General features: G+C 49.0%; 5 protein-coding genes across 7 annotated transcripts in view; 2 read left to right on the forward strand and 3 right to left on the reverse strand.

Annotated features, from left to right (window-relative positions):
* H257_07551 (hypothetical protein) overlaps positions 1–116 on the reverse strand; it is a gene marked incomplete at both ends in the record, with an annotated part of 3,901 nt that extends 3,785 nt beyond the window's left edge. The window contains one exon of the mRNA XM_009833114.1: positions 9–116. Coding sequence (XP_009831416.1) covers positions 9–116 — 108 coding nt within the window. The remainder of the gene's footprint in view (positions 1–8) is intronic.
* A 753-nt stretch (positions 117–869) lies between these two features.
* H257_07552 (hypothetical protein) lies at positions 870–2,486 on the reverse strand (the record flags this gene model as incomplete). Its single annotated transcript, XM_009833115.1, has 1 exon — positions 870–2,486. One exon carries the CDS (start codon positions 2,484–2,486, stop codon positions 870–872), a length of 1,617 nt encoding a protein of 538 aa, XP_009831417.1.
* A 1,089-nt stretch (positions 2,487–3,575) lies between these two features.
* H257_07553 lies at positions 3,576–4,884 on the forward strand. 2 transcript variants are annotated; one of them, XM_009833117.1, is made up of 6 exons: positions 3,576–3,986; positions 4,042–4,076; positions 4,134–4,359; positions 4,406–4,468; positions 4,522–4,647; positions 4,698–4,884. In XM_009833117.1, exons 1-6 carry the CDS (start codon positions 3,624–3,626, stop codon positions 4,809–4,811), a joined length of 927 nt encoding a protein of 308 aa, XP_009831419.1. In that variant the 5' UTR covers positions 3,576–3,623; the 3' UTR covers positions 4,812–4,884. The 2 variants fall into 2 exon arrangements, with proteins under 2 accessions (XP_009831419.1, XP_009831418.1); XM_009833116.1 differs by having other exon boundaries at positions 4,042–4,359.
* Positions 4,885–5,980: 1,096 nt separating this feature from the next.
* On the forward strand, positions 5,981–8,783 carry H257_07554. Of its 2 annotated transcripts, XM_009833118.1 has the most exons (11): positions 5,981–6,029; positions 6,079–6,177; positions 6,238–6,291; positions 6,347–6,397; positions 6,448–6,548; positions 6,602–6,699; positions 6,742–6,907; positions 6,953–7,217; positions 7,269–7,522; positions 7,997–8,473; positions 8,521–8,783. In XM_009833118.1, the coding sequence occupies exons 1-11, from the start codon at positions 6,023–6,025 to the stop codon at positions 8,698–8,700; spliced, it is 1,752 nt and encodes a 583-aa protein (XP_009831420.1). In that variant the 5' UTR covers positions 5,981–6,022; the 3' UTR covers positions 8,701–8,783. The 2 variants fall into 2 exon arrangements, with proteins under 2 accessions (XP_009831420.1, XP_009831421.1); XM_009833119.1 differs by having other exon boundaries at positions 7,997–8,783.
* A 1,254-nt stretch (positions 8,784–10,037) lies between these two features.
* H257_07555 (hypothetical protein) lies at positions 10,038–10,806 on the reverse strand. The gene is made up of 2 exons (XM_009833120.1): positions 10,415–10,806; positions 10,038–10,367 (listed from the first exon to the last, which is right to left on the reverse strand). Exons 1-2 carry the CDS (start codon positions 10,728–10,730, stop codon positions 10,081–10,083), a joined length of 603 nt encoding a protein of 200 aa, XP_009831422.1. The 5' UTR covers positions 10,731–10,806; the 3' UTR covers positions 10,038–10,080.
* Positions 10,807–12,490: the final 1,684 nt, after the last annotated feature.

A 12,490-nucleotide genomic window follows, 5' to 3' on the forward strand; every position in this document is an offset into this window, starting at 1 on the left:
GTGGGCACAACGCCCGAGAGGTTGACCACATGCGACGGCAAGTGGCGCTGGGCAGCGGATAGCTTCACGCGAGGGGGCTGGCGACCGAAGTGAGCGCGTTCAATGACTCCGACCATGACGATTTGACAATGGGATGTGTGAATGGACTTATGCATTGGAAGTACGTACGTACTACTGTTTTGGATGAGTTAGCAATGTTGACATTGAAGCTGACAGAGTGAGCAAAAGTAGCATGACCCATCGCCCATAAGTTGTGCCGCTACTGTGACCAGTGCAATCGCTACTGTAGGATTGTTAACTTTGTGAGTGCCTGTCATTTCGATTGGACTCGTGGCCTTGCCGAGATGGTTTAGAAGTAGGAAGATTTGCCTCAGTTCATTTAATTTAGATAGGAGAAGCTGTGAACGACAGCGCTCCCAAGCAGGACAGGGGCGACTTTCGAGGGTCCAGAGTACCCAGTGTGTTTTGACTGATCAGGAATATGCCTCAACGTTTTGTAATTGTTGGCCAATATTAGTACCGGTATGCTGAATGCAAAAACTAATCATGGTGGCTACAGTACTACAGTATCTGGATAGAGTCCATGTCTCTTAAATCTGGGATGTCGATTCCACCGATGATTCCTGAACTATAAAATGGAATATCAGGTTGGGCTTTGTTAGTCTAAGTAAGTTACACGCAACGTGCAATGCTCTCAAGTTAGTTATAAACGTTATGACAGCAAAATTAGCTGAAGCTACGAACGCATCAAGCGATTTGGTAACAACTACAGTAGCAAAACATCTTGCATTTTACATAGAAATCTGTGGTAACGTTATCTATCTATGCCAAGCCGGAACGAAGTACTGTAACAGATACTAGTATTAAAATTAGTTTAGAATAAAGTGTAAACTGAGCTTTGACTTGTCTGTCGAGGCCACATATGGAGCTGACGCGGGACCTAGGCGCCTCTTCAAGCGCTGTGTGCCCACTGCTGCCCGTTGAAAGCAACTAATGTTGGTCTGCAATGACGTGATCCTGGCAGAAGCGCCGTCGAAGTGCACCTGGATGTGCCCATAAGCTAGCACTATGGTATAAGCTAGCACTACGTTGTTGAGCGTTCGGTAGCACAAGGATGACACTGCACATGGAGGCGAAAGGGCCCTGAGAGATGTGCCTTCGATATGGAACTTCACTTCCACGCGTACGGTCAAGTTGGCCGTTGCATTGTCTGCAGCCACCACATCTATCACCACGACGCTCAACTGGTAGCCGGGAAATAGTGTAGCCCACTGGAGCCACAGTGCGTTCACAGCGTGGCGACCGGCGCTTCCGTCGCACTGGACGTCATGGCTAAACATGTCTGGGGGAGTGGAGGGGCATTGCGACTTGGTGAACTGCGTGACTAGGGCCAAGTAGTCGACGAAGCGCCGGGTGAGGGCCGAGTGGTACGCCTCGACACGGGACGGTTGCAGAGGGAATTCGTTAGGTGGAGGTACGGGAAGGGCAACACGTTTGAGGAGGCGGGACTTTTCCCGGGATCGACGCTGGGCCTGGACGAGCTGGCGCCGCCGGACGTCCGACGTGGGCACAACGCCCGAGAGGTTGACCACATGCGACGGCAAGTGGCGCTGGGCAGCGGATAGCTTCACGCGAGGGGGCTGGCGACCGAAGTGAGCGCGTTCAATGACTCCGACCATGACGATTTGACAATGGGATGTGTGAATGGACTTATGCATTGGAAGTACGTACGTACTACTGTTTTGGATGAGTTGGGGCTGTAAGCTCAATATGCCCCCGGAACCTCCGTCGAACTGCACCATGAAGTAGCCTTGCAGCGCCACGTCAGTTGGTTGGCGCCAGTGGGGCGTCTGCAAGCAAGCCGACGTCCTGTCTCCAAGCGTCATTTGCACTTCCACGCGTACGGTCAAGTTGGCCGTTGCATTGTCTGCAGCCACCACATCTATCACCACGACGCTCAACTGGTAGCCGGGAAATAGTGTAGCCCACTGGAGCCACAGTGCGTTCACAGCGTGGCGACCGGCGCTTCCGTCGCACTGGACGTCATGGCTAAACATGTCTGGGGGAGTGGAGGGGCATTGCGACTTGGTGAACTGCGTGACTAGGGCCAAGTAGTCGACGAAGCGCCGGGTGAGGGCCGAGTGGTACGCCTCGACACGGGACGGTTGCAGAGGGAATTCGTTAGGTGGAGGTACGGGAAGGGCAACACGTTTGAGGAGGCGGGACTTTTCCCGGGATCGACGCTGGGCCTGGACGAGCTGGCGCCGCCGGACGTCCGACGTGGGCACAACGCCCGAGAGGTTGACCACATGCGACGGCAAGTGGCGCTGGGCAGCGGATAGCTTCACGCGAGGGGGCTGGCGACCGAAGTGAGCGCGTTCAATGACTGTGACCATGACGATTTGATAATGCAAAATCAATCGATCGCGCAAAACGCGGCGAAGAGTCGTGGGGGGATTGAAATTTTTGGTGTCGTCGGTGGCCATGATCAGACAAGCCATGATATGCACACCAATACACTCACTCATGGGATGGCTGGGTCGAGATCGTTCCAGCACGACGTGAACCTGTCACGTACATAGACAGACACCTTTGATTGCACACTTGTGCTCTGAAAAATGAGAGACGCATTACAGGCATTGTACAAGGAATGATCGTGCAGCCGACGTTCAGGAACCCTGTCTCAACGTTGACCTGCTTTGGGGTAATAATGTATAGCCAGCGCCTTCAAGGATTCCTTGAATCAATATATATATATATATATATATATATATTCAACAAGGGACGACGGGGTTGAGTGTAATGCTACTACCGTCAGCCCTTTGTATCGATGCATTGTATGTAGAGCCATGTTGAAGGCAAGAGATGTCCTAGTAAGTTAGATTAGGATTCATGTGTTGTTGTGGGCTATGGTGGACACGTCAATATCTACCGTAAACTCGTTATCCACTACGATACTATTCAATGTCGTGCTGCCACGTAGGAGCAGAGAAAAGGGCTTGGTGGGTCGCCCAGCCAAGCATGGATTCTTGTATATATATGTGGTACTCCTGTATATGCCGGTATGTCGTGCTTGTGCGTGTCGGGGGAGCCGTGAGGGAGGGAGACCAATGACGGAAGTTGTGACATCGTCGCCGTTGTTGACAGTCGCAACCACACGACGCTATTTATTCCAAAATCCAAGCATGAACACCGGCTATACTATATATTAATACTATAGTATAGAGATTGCATATAGTTCTATCCCACGTTCCCCACACAATCACGACCACACCTTGTTTCCACGCACGTTCAAAGCATGTCCCCCTTCGTCGCAGGTGATGGAGTACCGCCAACGATGACGTGGGAGTTCCCTCAAAGACTCGGGGGATTATACAGTTATGCTCAGCACGTAATTCCTCAAGAGCGCTCAAATGTCCTCCGAAATATGTTGCATGTCAATATGGCCAGATGAAACGGTTCGTGAAACGACGTAACGCCACAGCGCCAGTGCGATATCCGGATACTATCCGGATTCCCCAATATTTAATAGTTCAGGCGGGACACATAGTGAACACAAGTCAAGTTTGACCTGTCTTAAAATAAAAATAGACTTCGGAATTCACGGGGAAAACTCGAGCGACATGGTCGCAAACAACGAAGGCGCGGCGGGCAACGATTCCATGGAAGTCGAAGGCAGCGGCAGTGCAGAGAGACAGGAAGTGTCGTCGTACTGGTGTCACTTGTGCGCGAGGAATGTACAGACCCGATTGAACACCGAGTCGGACGAAGTCGAGTGCGAAGGATGCGGCGGCTGCTTTGTCGAAGAGGTTGAAGACGATACGCCGGGGCAAGAACGGGCGCAGGACTTTGTGCCTCATGAAGGAACACCTCAAGAGACTTCGCCTGCGTCGCAAGAGCGCAGCGATAACGTCGAAGAAGAACCCCGTCGATCGATTCGCATCACCAGATCTTCCTTGCCGAACATGATGCATGACATTTTTCAGGTGCCAAATCGGCTACATTTGATGTCTGTGTGCGATGTCTGACTGAATCATATAGCTATCCCGTCAAGGCTCTGCCGGCAATTCAGACGAGTACGGCACCCGTCTTCGCCCAAGAGGGGATCGAACACGACTTAATTCTCCATGTAGAGCCTCCGACGAGCGTCGTGGACGCGTCGACCGACTCTTCACGAGTCGCGGCCAGCCCGTGGAAGTGTACATCACTGGTGCGGGGGGTCCCGGGACAGCTGGGCTCATGGGAGCCCTCAGCGGCATGTTTCAAAGTGGCGGCAACTCTGGCGGCACGCTTGGCGACTATGCATTTGGAAACATTTCCAACATTATCAACCACCTCATGCAGAACGACCCGAACCAGGTACGTTCTACCCTTCTCAGATTCGTTCTTATTCGATTTCCATTAGCATGGCGCCCCCCCGGCCGCGAAAACCGTGCTGGACGCGCTGCCCAAGGTGCACATTTCCCAGGTAATCGAGACAACCTCTCGCGCGACCACACACATACTGTAACACTTGCGTAGGACGAAGTGGACAACAAGCACGATTGCGCAGTGTGCAAGGACGTGTACGAGCTGAAGGAGGAGGCGCTGCGACTGCCCTGTGCCCACGACTTCCACTCGCATTGCATCCTTCCATGGTTGAAGCAGGTAGGACGACGAGACGCCATCTTGCGACGATCGTCATGTCATATGTGTAGCATAACTCGTGCCCCGTGTGTCGGTTTGAACTCCCCACCGACGACCAAGAGTACGAGAGCACGCGCGGAGGGGATGCGACCAGCACGCCCGCCAACAGTGCGATGGCCAGCTGATGGCGCCGTCGTCAGTAGTCTACCTTGTCCCCTCATTTATCGAACCATCCAATCACTTGAACTTCACTTCGCCTCTCCACATACACCCCACCCCTGAGATCGATCACATTAGTCCTGTGCCGTGGCCAACGTGATGACCGTTTCGCGCACTCTCCATGCGCATGGAACTCGATGGTGGCGTAAGGGGCTGGTAACATTCCCGTCCACACTTTTTGAAGTATGGACGGAAATACGACTCCTGATTGGCTAAAACGTGAATTTTTCCGGATAACACAACTCAAGCAGGGACATCTGAGTTGAAGCAGGGATGATTCATCCCTGCTTTTGAGTGCCCGTTCCTGCTTTTGCACGTTTTCGACAGAAATTAAGAAATATTTTTGATATATTTTCAAAATACTCAAAAATAGTTCGGATAACATCAGGGTGGTGGTCGGGATGGCAAATTGTATTATATTATTAGGTTGTTATAATACCTTTTTATAAAAAACCTAATTTCAAAATTCGACACTCACACTGCATTTTTTTGTCTTTTTTAGAATTTCAATTCGAGGTATTTGTCATTGACAGTGAAGGTTAACGCTGTTACGGTCATATTTATGAGCCTAGTAATTATTACTATTACTAAGCGTAGTACTTCGTAGTAAAAAGTTATCCCGTACTGTACCAATGTATCTTGAACTCGTCATTGTTTTAGAGGGCAGGACGTACCACCAGTAGGTTTTCAAGTGCTCACATCTTCTTTGCATACAGTACTTCGAAGTATTAGTACTAGTACTCCGGTGTAGACTACTGTAGTAAACACACTACGAAATACTACCGCGTAGCCCCCGACATCAAGCCTTTGTATACTGTTAGAGATTTTACTGTTATTAATAGACGTGAAATCTATCCTGTCGATGGGCTGATTATTTAGCTAATCAACGTTGTTTATGACAAGGCGGTGCTTTTGATTGGCTTATTCTGTTTCAAGAAAAAGATTAGTAGGTTTTATTGTATTTAAATCGAAAAAGAAAAAACTAGTGGGCCAACCTTAAATATTTAGGTTTTTTCCACCACCACTGGTCAAGAAGAAGGTTTTCAAAAATGCCAGAAACCCGTTGAAAACGAATGACCAATTATATTAATTTCAAGAGTAAAATCCACGATGAATACAGCCCCACCTGAAATCTGCCATCAGTTTCAGGAGATTGCGACGGCACGGCGGACGAACGATGGAAGGTATGTGTGGACCGTCGGGTGGCTCTGTGTTCATGGCACCCATGTGTAGTCGATGGAGACGTCAATGCGGTGGCCGTGCTTGTGGATGAGTTGCGGCATGACGACCCCAAGCTCCGCCTGCAAGCGATCAAAAAAGTGCAAGTTATTGGTGGGCAGGCCTAATCAACCACAGCACCTTTTGTCCACACGTATAATCGGTTGCATGTAGCATCGGCCCTTGGTCCCCAGCGAACGAGGGAAGAGTTGCTTCCATTCCTCAATGGTGCGTACAGACCTGTGTGTCCATGCAGTCGTGCGTGGCTGATGCCGTGACGCAGAAACGTTGGACGACGACGATGAAATCCTCTTGGCGCTGGCCCAAGAGCTCGGTACATTGCCCGACTCGTCTTCTCTACGTCACTCACCTTGTCCATCTCAGGCGAATTCGTCGACCTTGTGGGCGGACCGTTGAATGCGTATCACTTGCTGTCGTTGCTCGAATCGCTTGTGGCAGTGGACGAAGCTTCCGTTCGTGATACGGTACCACAGACTGATATAGGATCCTCGTATCTCACAGCATGCTGATGTCCCAGGCATGCAAGTCCATGTGCAAAGTCGTCCGGCAAATGACACCCGAACACATCACGGAGCACTTTGTCGCAGTGGTGCGGCGCCTCGTGACCCGGGAATGGTATGCCATCACCATGATGGGCACCTTCTTATGCTTTTGCAGGTACACGAGTCGCATTGCCGCGAGCGGTCTGTTCCAAGTCAGCTACGACCAGCTGCCCCCCGCCACGCAAGCCGAGATGCGCGCCATGTTCATCCAGCTCTGTCGCGACGACCTTCCGTTGGTCCGCAAAGCTGCCGCCACCGCGCTCGGTGGATTTGCCTCGATGGTACATGATCATCTCCATATCCGTCCGTGTCATCGCCGTCGTTAGATGGATCCTGCGTCCGCCACGGCCGAGATCGTGCCCGACTTTCTCACGCTGGCCAGCGACCGCCAAGACTCGGTGCGGTGTCAGACCGTCGAGAACGCCGTCGCCCTCGCGGCTCTCGTGCCCGTCGACGTGAAGCTCAACCAGCTGCTGCCGGTCGTGTGCGCCGCCGCCAAGGACTCGGCGTGGCGCGTCCGGTGGTCCGTCGGCAACAAGCTGCCCGAGATCTGCGCCGCCATGGGCCCCGACCTCGCCACGTCTGTCATTTGTAAGCAGTTGTGTTTTGATTTTTGGGGATGATGATCATGCTCGAGCACAGGCGACCAGTGTCTGATTCCGCTGCTGGGCGACTCGGAGGCCGAAGTCAAAACTGTGGCGGCGTCCAGGGCCCACGGCGCCGCCCAACACATGAGTCCGGCGCACCTCGTCGCCAAAGTCGTGCCCGCCTGCGTCACCCTCGCGCGCGATCCGTCCGAGCACGTGCGCGCATCCCTCGCATCTGTCGTGATGAAGATTGCACCCTTCTTGGGGCGGGACGTGGCCGTCCAGCATTTGCTGCCGTTGTTTCTGCAGGTACACGTTATATATATATATATTATATACCTGTCGAGAAGGGTATTGTGGCTTAGTCAAATGTATCTGCAATGTATATATATATATTATATATATATATATATATATGTGTGCGTGGGGGTTTTGTCGATGCGATGTAGTATTAATCTGTGTGTATATCGGTCAATACAGTTTAATCTTCATCTGTGTGTATGTATATATTTGTCGAGTGTTACAATTATATTTTAACCGAAATTGAGATACATGTGTCCATATATATCTTATATATATATATACGATTTAATCTGTGTGTATATATATCAATGCGCATTCATATTTACAACCTTATGTGTTGATATATGTACATGTGTGCATATGTAACATGTATCTTGCATCTGCGTGTTATGCAGCTTGAAATATATATATATATATATTATATACATGAGCCATCGTGTTTGAGAAACAGTGTAGTATATATAATGTATTTGTGCCTAGTTGTTGTCGGACGAGAGCTCAGAAGTCCGATTGAACATCATCTCCAACTTGGAAAAGGTCAACGACGTCGTGGGCATCGACCAGCTGTCCCAATCGCTTCTCCCTGCGATCGTCCAGCTGGCCGAAGACCGCCAGTGGCGCGTCCGCCTCGCGATCATCGAGTTCATTCCGACGTTGGCATCGCAGCTGGGTGTGACGTACTTTGAGGAGCACTTGATGGAGATGTGCATGGGCTGGCTGTGCGACGTGGTTTTTTCCATCCGCGAAGCCGCGACGCTCAATCTCCACCGCCTCGCGCAGCACTTTGGCGTCGCGTGGGCCCACGCCCACGTCCTCCCGCGCATCGCGTCGATGCATGTCAACGCCAACTACCTCTATCGTATGATCTCGCTGCATGCGGCCAAGGTGCTGGCGCCGCTCATGTCGACCGACCAGCTCCAGCACTCGATTCTGCCCCTCGTGCTGCAGCTGGCCTCGGTACGCCATCGAATGTATTTATAAGGGTTATTTCATTGACTGTACAGGATCCGGTGCCGAATATCCGCTTCAATGTGGCCAAAACGCTCGAGACGATGGCCGGCCAGCTGGACGACGCGGCCAAGCAGACGCTCGTGGGCCCAGTGCTCCACACGCTGGCAACCGACCCCGACGGCGACGTCCAGTACTTTGCAGCGCGCGCGATCCATCTCCTCCAGCAGCATTAGTGTTGGTTGTGTTCGCTCTTGAGTAGTGGCCATAGATAACGTTTATATAAATATGGACTAACTACGGGTAGATAAGTACGTACTGTAAGTGAGTCAACTCGGAAGAAGGCGTGCGTGGAACAGTGAACAAATGGGCGATAAGGCATAAGATATATAATGCGTTAAATATTGATTGAATACACGAGCAGGTATTATGTACTCCCTCCGTGTCACTATAAGTGCGCGACTCAGAAAAATATAGTATACCTCCTCGTATAAAAACACAAAACACTCCAAGATCCTATAACGATCATGCATTTATAAAGGTGTAACGATACAATTGTCCAATCATAACAATCAAAATGCATGTCTCAGGACCAATCACGCGTCGTACCGAATGCTTGGCGAACAATGCCAAGCATTCGATATATTTCGTCCAGACCCAACTTCGTTTCACTATATTTCGACTGATCTCCGGTATATGTCACTCCCCAGGCGGTATATTTCACGCATTGTTCAATATATTTCAAATGATGTTCCATCTATTTCGATAAATCGACGCAGTAATCGATGGAACTAACAGTAAGTAGCCAATGAAATTTTCGATAAAAAACTTCCCATCAATCAAATTACAGGCGTATCCTGTGCATTGCCAAGCTTCTCCTTTTCACAAAGAGTTCAAGTGAGTATATTTAGTTCAAGAAAAGTGACGCTCGACGATTTCAGGTGGCTTTGACGTCGTTACAGTCGAGTCTACCGTATGATTTAGAGAAGTATCCACCAACTGCGATTTACTAGTACTTTATTTGCTTCGAAAATCGAAATAGATGGAACATCATTTGAAATATATTGAACAATGTGTGAAATATACCGCCTGGGGAGTGACATATACCGGAGATCAGTCGAAATATAGTGAAACGAAGTTGGGTCTGGACGAAATATATCGAATTTTCGGCGACATAACGCACATGGCGTGAATCAGTTGTTCGTTGGACGAAATATACCGGAAATACCTTGAACTTCAGCGAAAAATGGTGTATAGTAACGTAGATGGCCAGTTTATGGTGCACGGAAAAATGAAATTGCCAAAACATAAGCAAAACCCGTATACATATTTTAAGCTTAAATCGTGCACCATAAACCATCCCTTGACATGAGTGGAAATCGAAGTGAATGAACGTTAAGCTGAAGTCTATTCAAACCGATTAAATAAGCAGAAGAATGCCCAACCTTGCGGCTTCATGCAGCACATTTCAGAATTGAAATCCCGGTCCTGGGAGACGAGTAAGCTGCATTCGACGACGAAGTCTCTTTCAAGTGCACCATACACTGGCCATCTACCTTAACAAGATGTTGTGTGTGGCAAAATAGATAATGGTAATATTTACATAAATAAGGAAACTAGTCGAAGCACCGAAGGCGCGGGGTCGCAGGCACATTGGCAGACATACAAGGAGACGTGGAGGATGAAGGAACGGATGAGACGAAGGTGGAGCGGGTCATGTGAAACGGAGTGGACGACGCGAACGAGCATGGAGCTCCGAGGGTGCGGGCGGTGGACCCAAATGCGGTGAATGTGAAGCGGGTGTTTTCGTTGTGGACACCAGTGAACTGCACCGCGGTCGATGGAGCGGCCATGTCGGCGTCGGTGAGGACTCGCATGCGCTTCTCAGTACGAGGGTGGGCGCCTAGAGATTCCTCAGCCATCCAGTGAAAGAAGGGGTCGAAAACATACCATTCGACGGCGCAGTTTCCAGTGTGCCCTTGCGCTTGCGTTCGACTGGCGCTGTCAGACACGGCGACGGCAAATCGATGATCGAGTCGCAAGGGCTGAGACCAGGGCTGCTCTCGCGGTCAATTGAGATGCAGAGGTTGCTGGCGACATCCCAATTGTGCACTGCCGTTGCGTCCGAGACCCCGCCATCGGTGCCGGAATTGGAGCGTGCATTGAACATCAGTGACGACGAGCCCAGGTCGTCGTCGAGGAAGGTGTCGAGCCCGTGAGCCATCGATGCTGCATTCCGTGGGGTCATGACTGTGATTCCGTCCATGCTGTACGTTGGTGTTGCCTGCCTCCAGCGGAAATAACCCAGCTGGTACTTGTCACCAGAATGTACTGAAACTGACGTTTGACTTGTCGTTTGTATAGCATTCAGTGTTTGGGCAATTTTAAGCACTCTGTACGTCAATGAACCCGGTAAAGTGCGTATAATTGTCACATCTTACCGGTACAGTAGCATTTCAACCGCTACTGTACTGTACCACGTGTGTAGTATGTACCGGTCACAAATCCAGAAAACATCCCCAAGAAGGTTGCTCTGAGTGGTCTTGATGGAGCTACGGCTAGAGGGCGCTGATGTTCACGCTAATAGGACAGTACAGTACTTTACGAGAACGCACTGGAAATCAGGTTGGAGTTTAAATCCATCGCCAGCTTCAACGAAATGCAAAACATATCTCAGATGGAATTAAAAATATTATTTAAATGACCCAAATCAATTCGAAAACGAGGTGAAGTTAAAATATTGTAATTTTAATATTAAGTTTGTACTTGAGTCGAACTGTCTCAATTCGAATGTGAGTTACACGTTGTTTAAACAAAAACGTACTTTACTGTTAGTGTACTGTTAGCGTTGGTGAATCACCACAACTCAATTTAGAGGTGCTTCTTCCCATTTAGGATCGAACGATGCTTGCAATCGCCGTTGTTTTGTGTGCTCGTCGATGGAGTGTGGAGATAGAAAAAGTAAATTTTACTTTTGACTGCGATCTGACGTCTTGTCAGTTTTCTGAACCAGAAAAACGTGCGATTTTCTTACTGCATGGCTGACTGAACCTTACGAAATCAATCATCTCCGATTGGAAATGATTGATAGGTTTACCCGTTACGTACAATGAATATTACTTCGAAGTATATTACTATTATAGTAGTATATACAAGTATTGTCATATTTTCTGTACCACATATCTCCACTCTAAGCCCCGATACCTCTGAACCCCGGTAAGTGCAAGGTGAAATCAGAAATACTTCGGGGTTTCGGGGAGGTGTATATTTGAGCATCATTCCTGATCGGTTTGACCATATAGTTAATTCAAAAATATTCTACTTACAGCTTTTCACCTTTTTTGGCTAATCCAGGTCTAAAACCATGCTTTAATAAAAACTCATCCTAAAACTACGGCACTCGCCGTGATTTTACGGATGCATGATGAAGTATTTTTACGGTTCGCATTGAATTATAACTATTCGTGATGCTTTGATTGGCTAAGAATTGGTGGAGGTGCACGGTTCTATCTTATTCAACTTGTTTTACAATGATCAGCACGACATGTGTTGTGCTTGTCCAAATTTATGGCATTGAAGTTGACGTCGTTCGCCTCATACTTGGATTCTCACGGCGTAGCGTAACAAGATTCAACACGATGGGAACGCGACGTTTAATCGATCGCGCTGCATGTTAGTCTCGTCCACTTTGCGAATGAGATGGTCCAGTAAATAACGACCTGACTTTATTTAGCTCATGTGCCAGACTCTCGATTTGCATTGTTTAACGTGTGGTTTTAATTTTGTCATACAATAAGACTCTCTAAGCATTAAAATCGGACTTTTATTGTGCTTTTCACATATTTTGGCTAATCTGGGTATAAATACCCGCTTTTAACCAGTGGGTGACGAAGTTTTAGATTAATTCAACTTAGTTTTAGCTAATCGGAAGTACCTATGATTGGATGAGCAATGGCTGTTCCTGCAGCATATGTTGCTAACGTGAAGCGTTTGCCCATTTCATTTCGGCAAACGCGGGGGTTTACA

Source organism: Aphanomyces astaci (genome assembly GCF_000520075.1).
Source record: "Aphanomyces astaci strain APO3 unplaced genomic scaffold supercont1.16, whole genome shotgun sequence".
NCBI lineage: Eukaryota > Oomycota > Saprolegniomycetes > Saprolegniales > Verrucalvaceae > Aphanomyces > Aphanomyces astaci.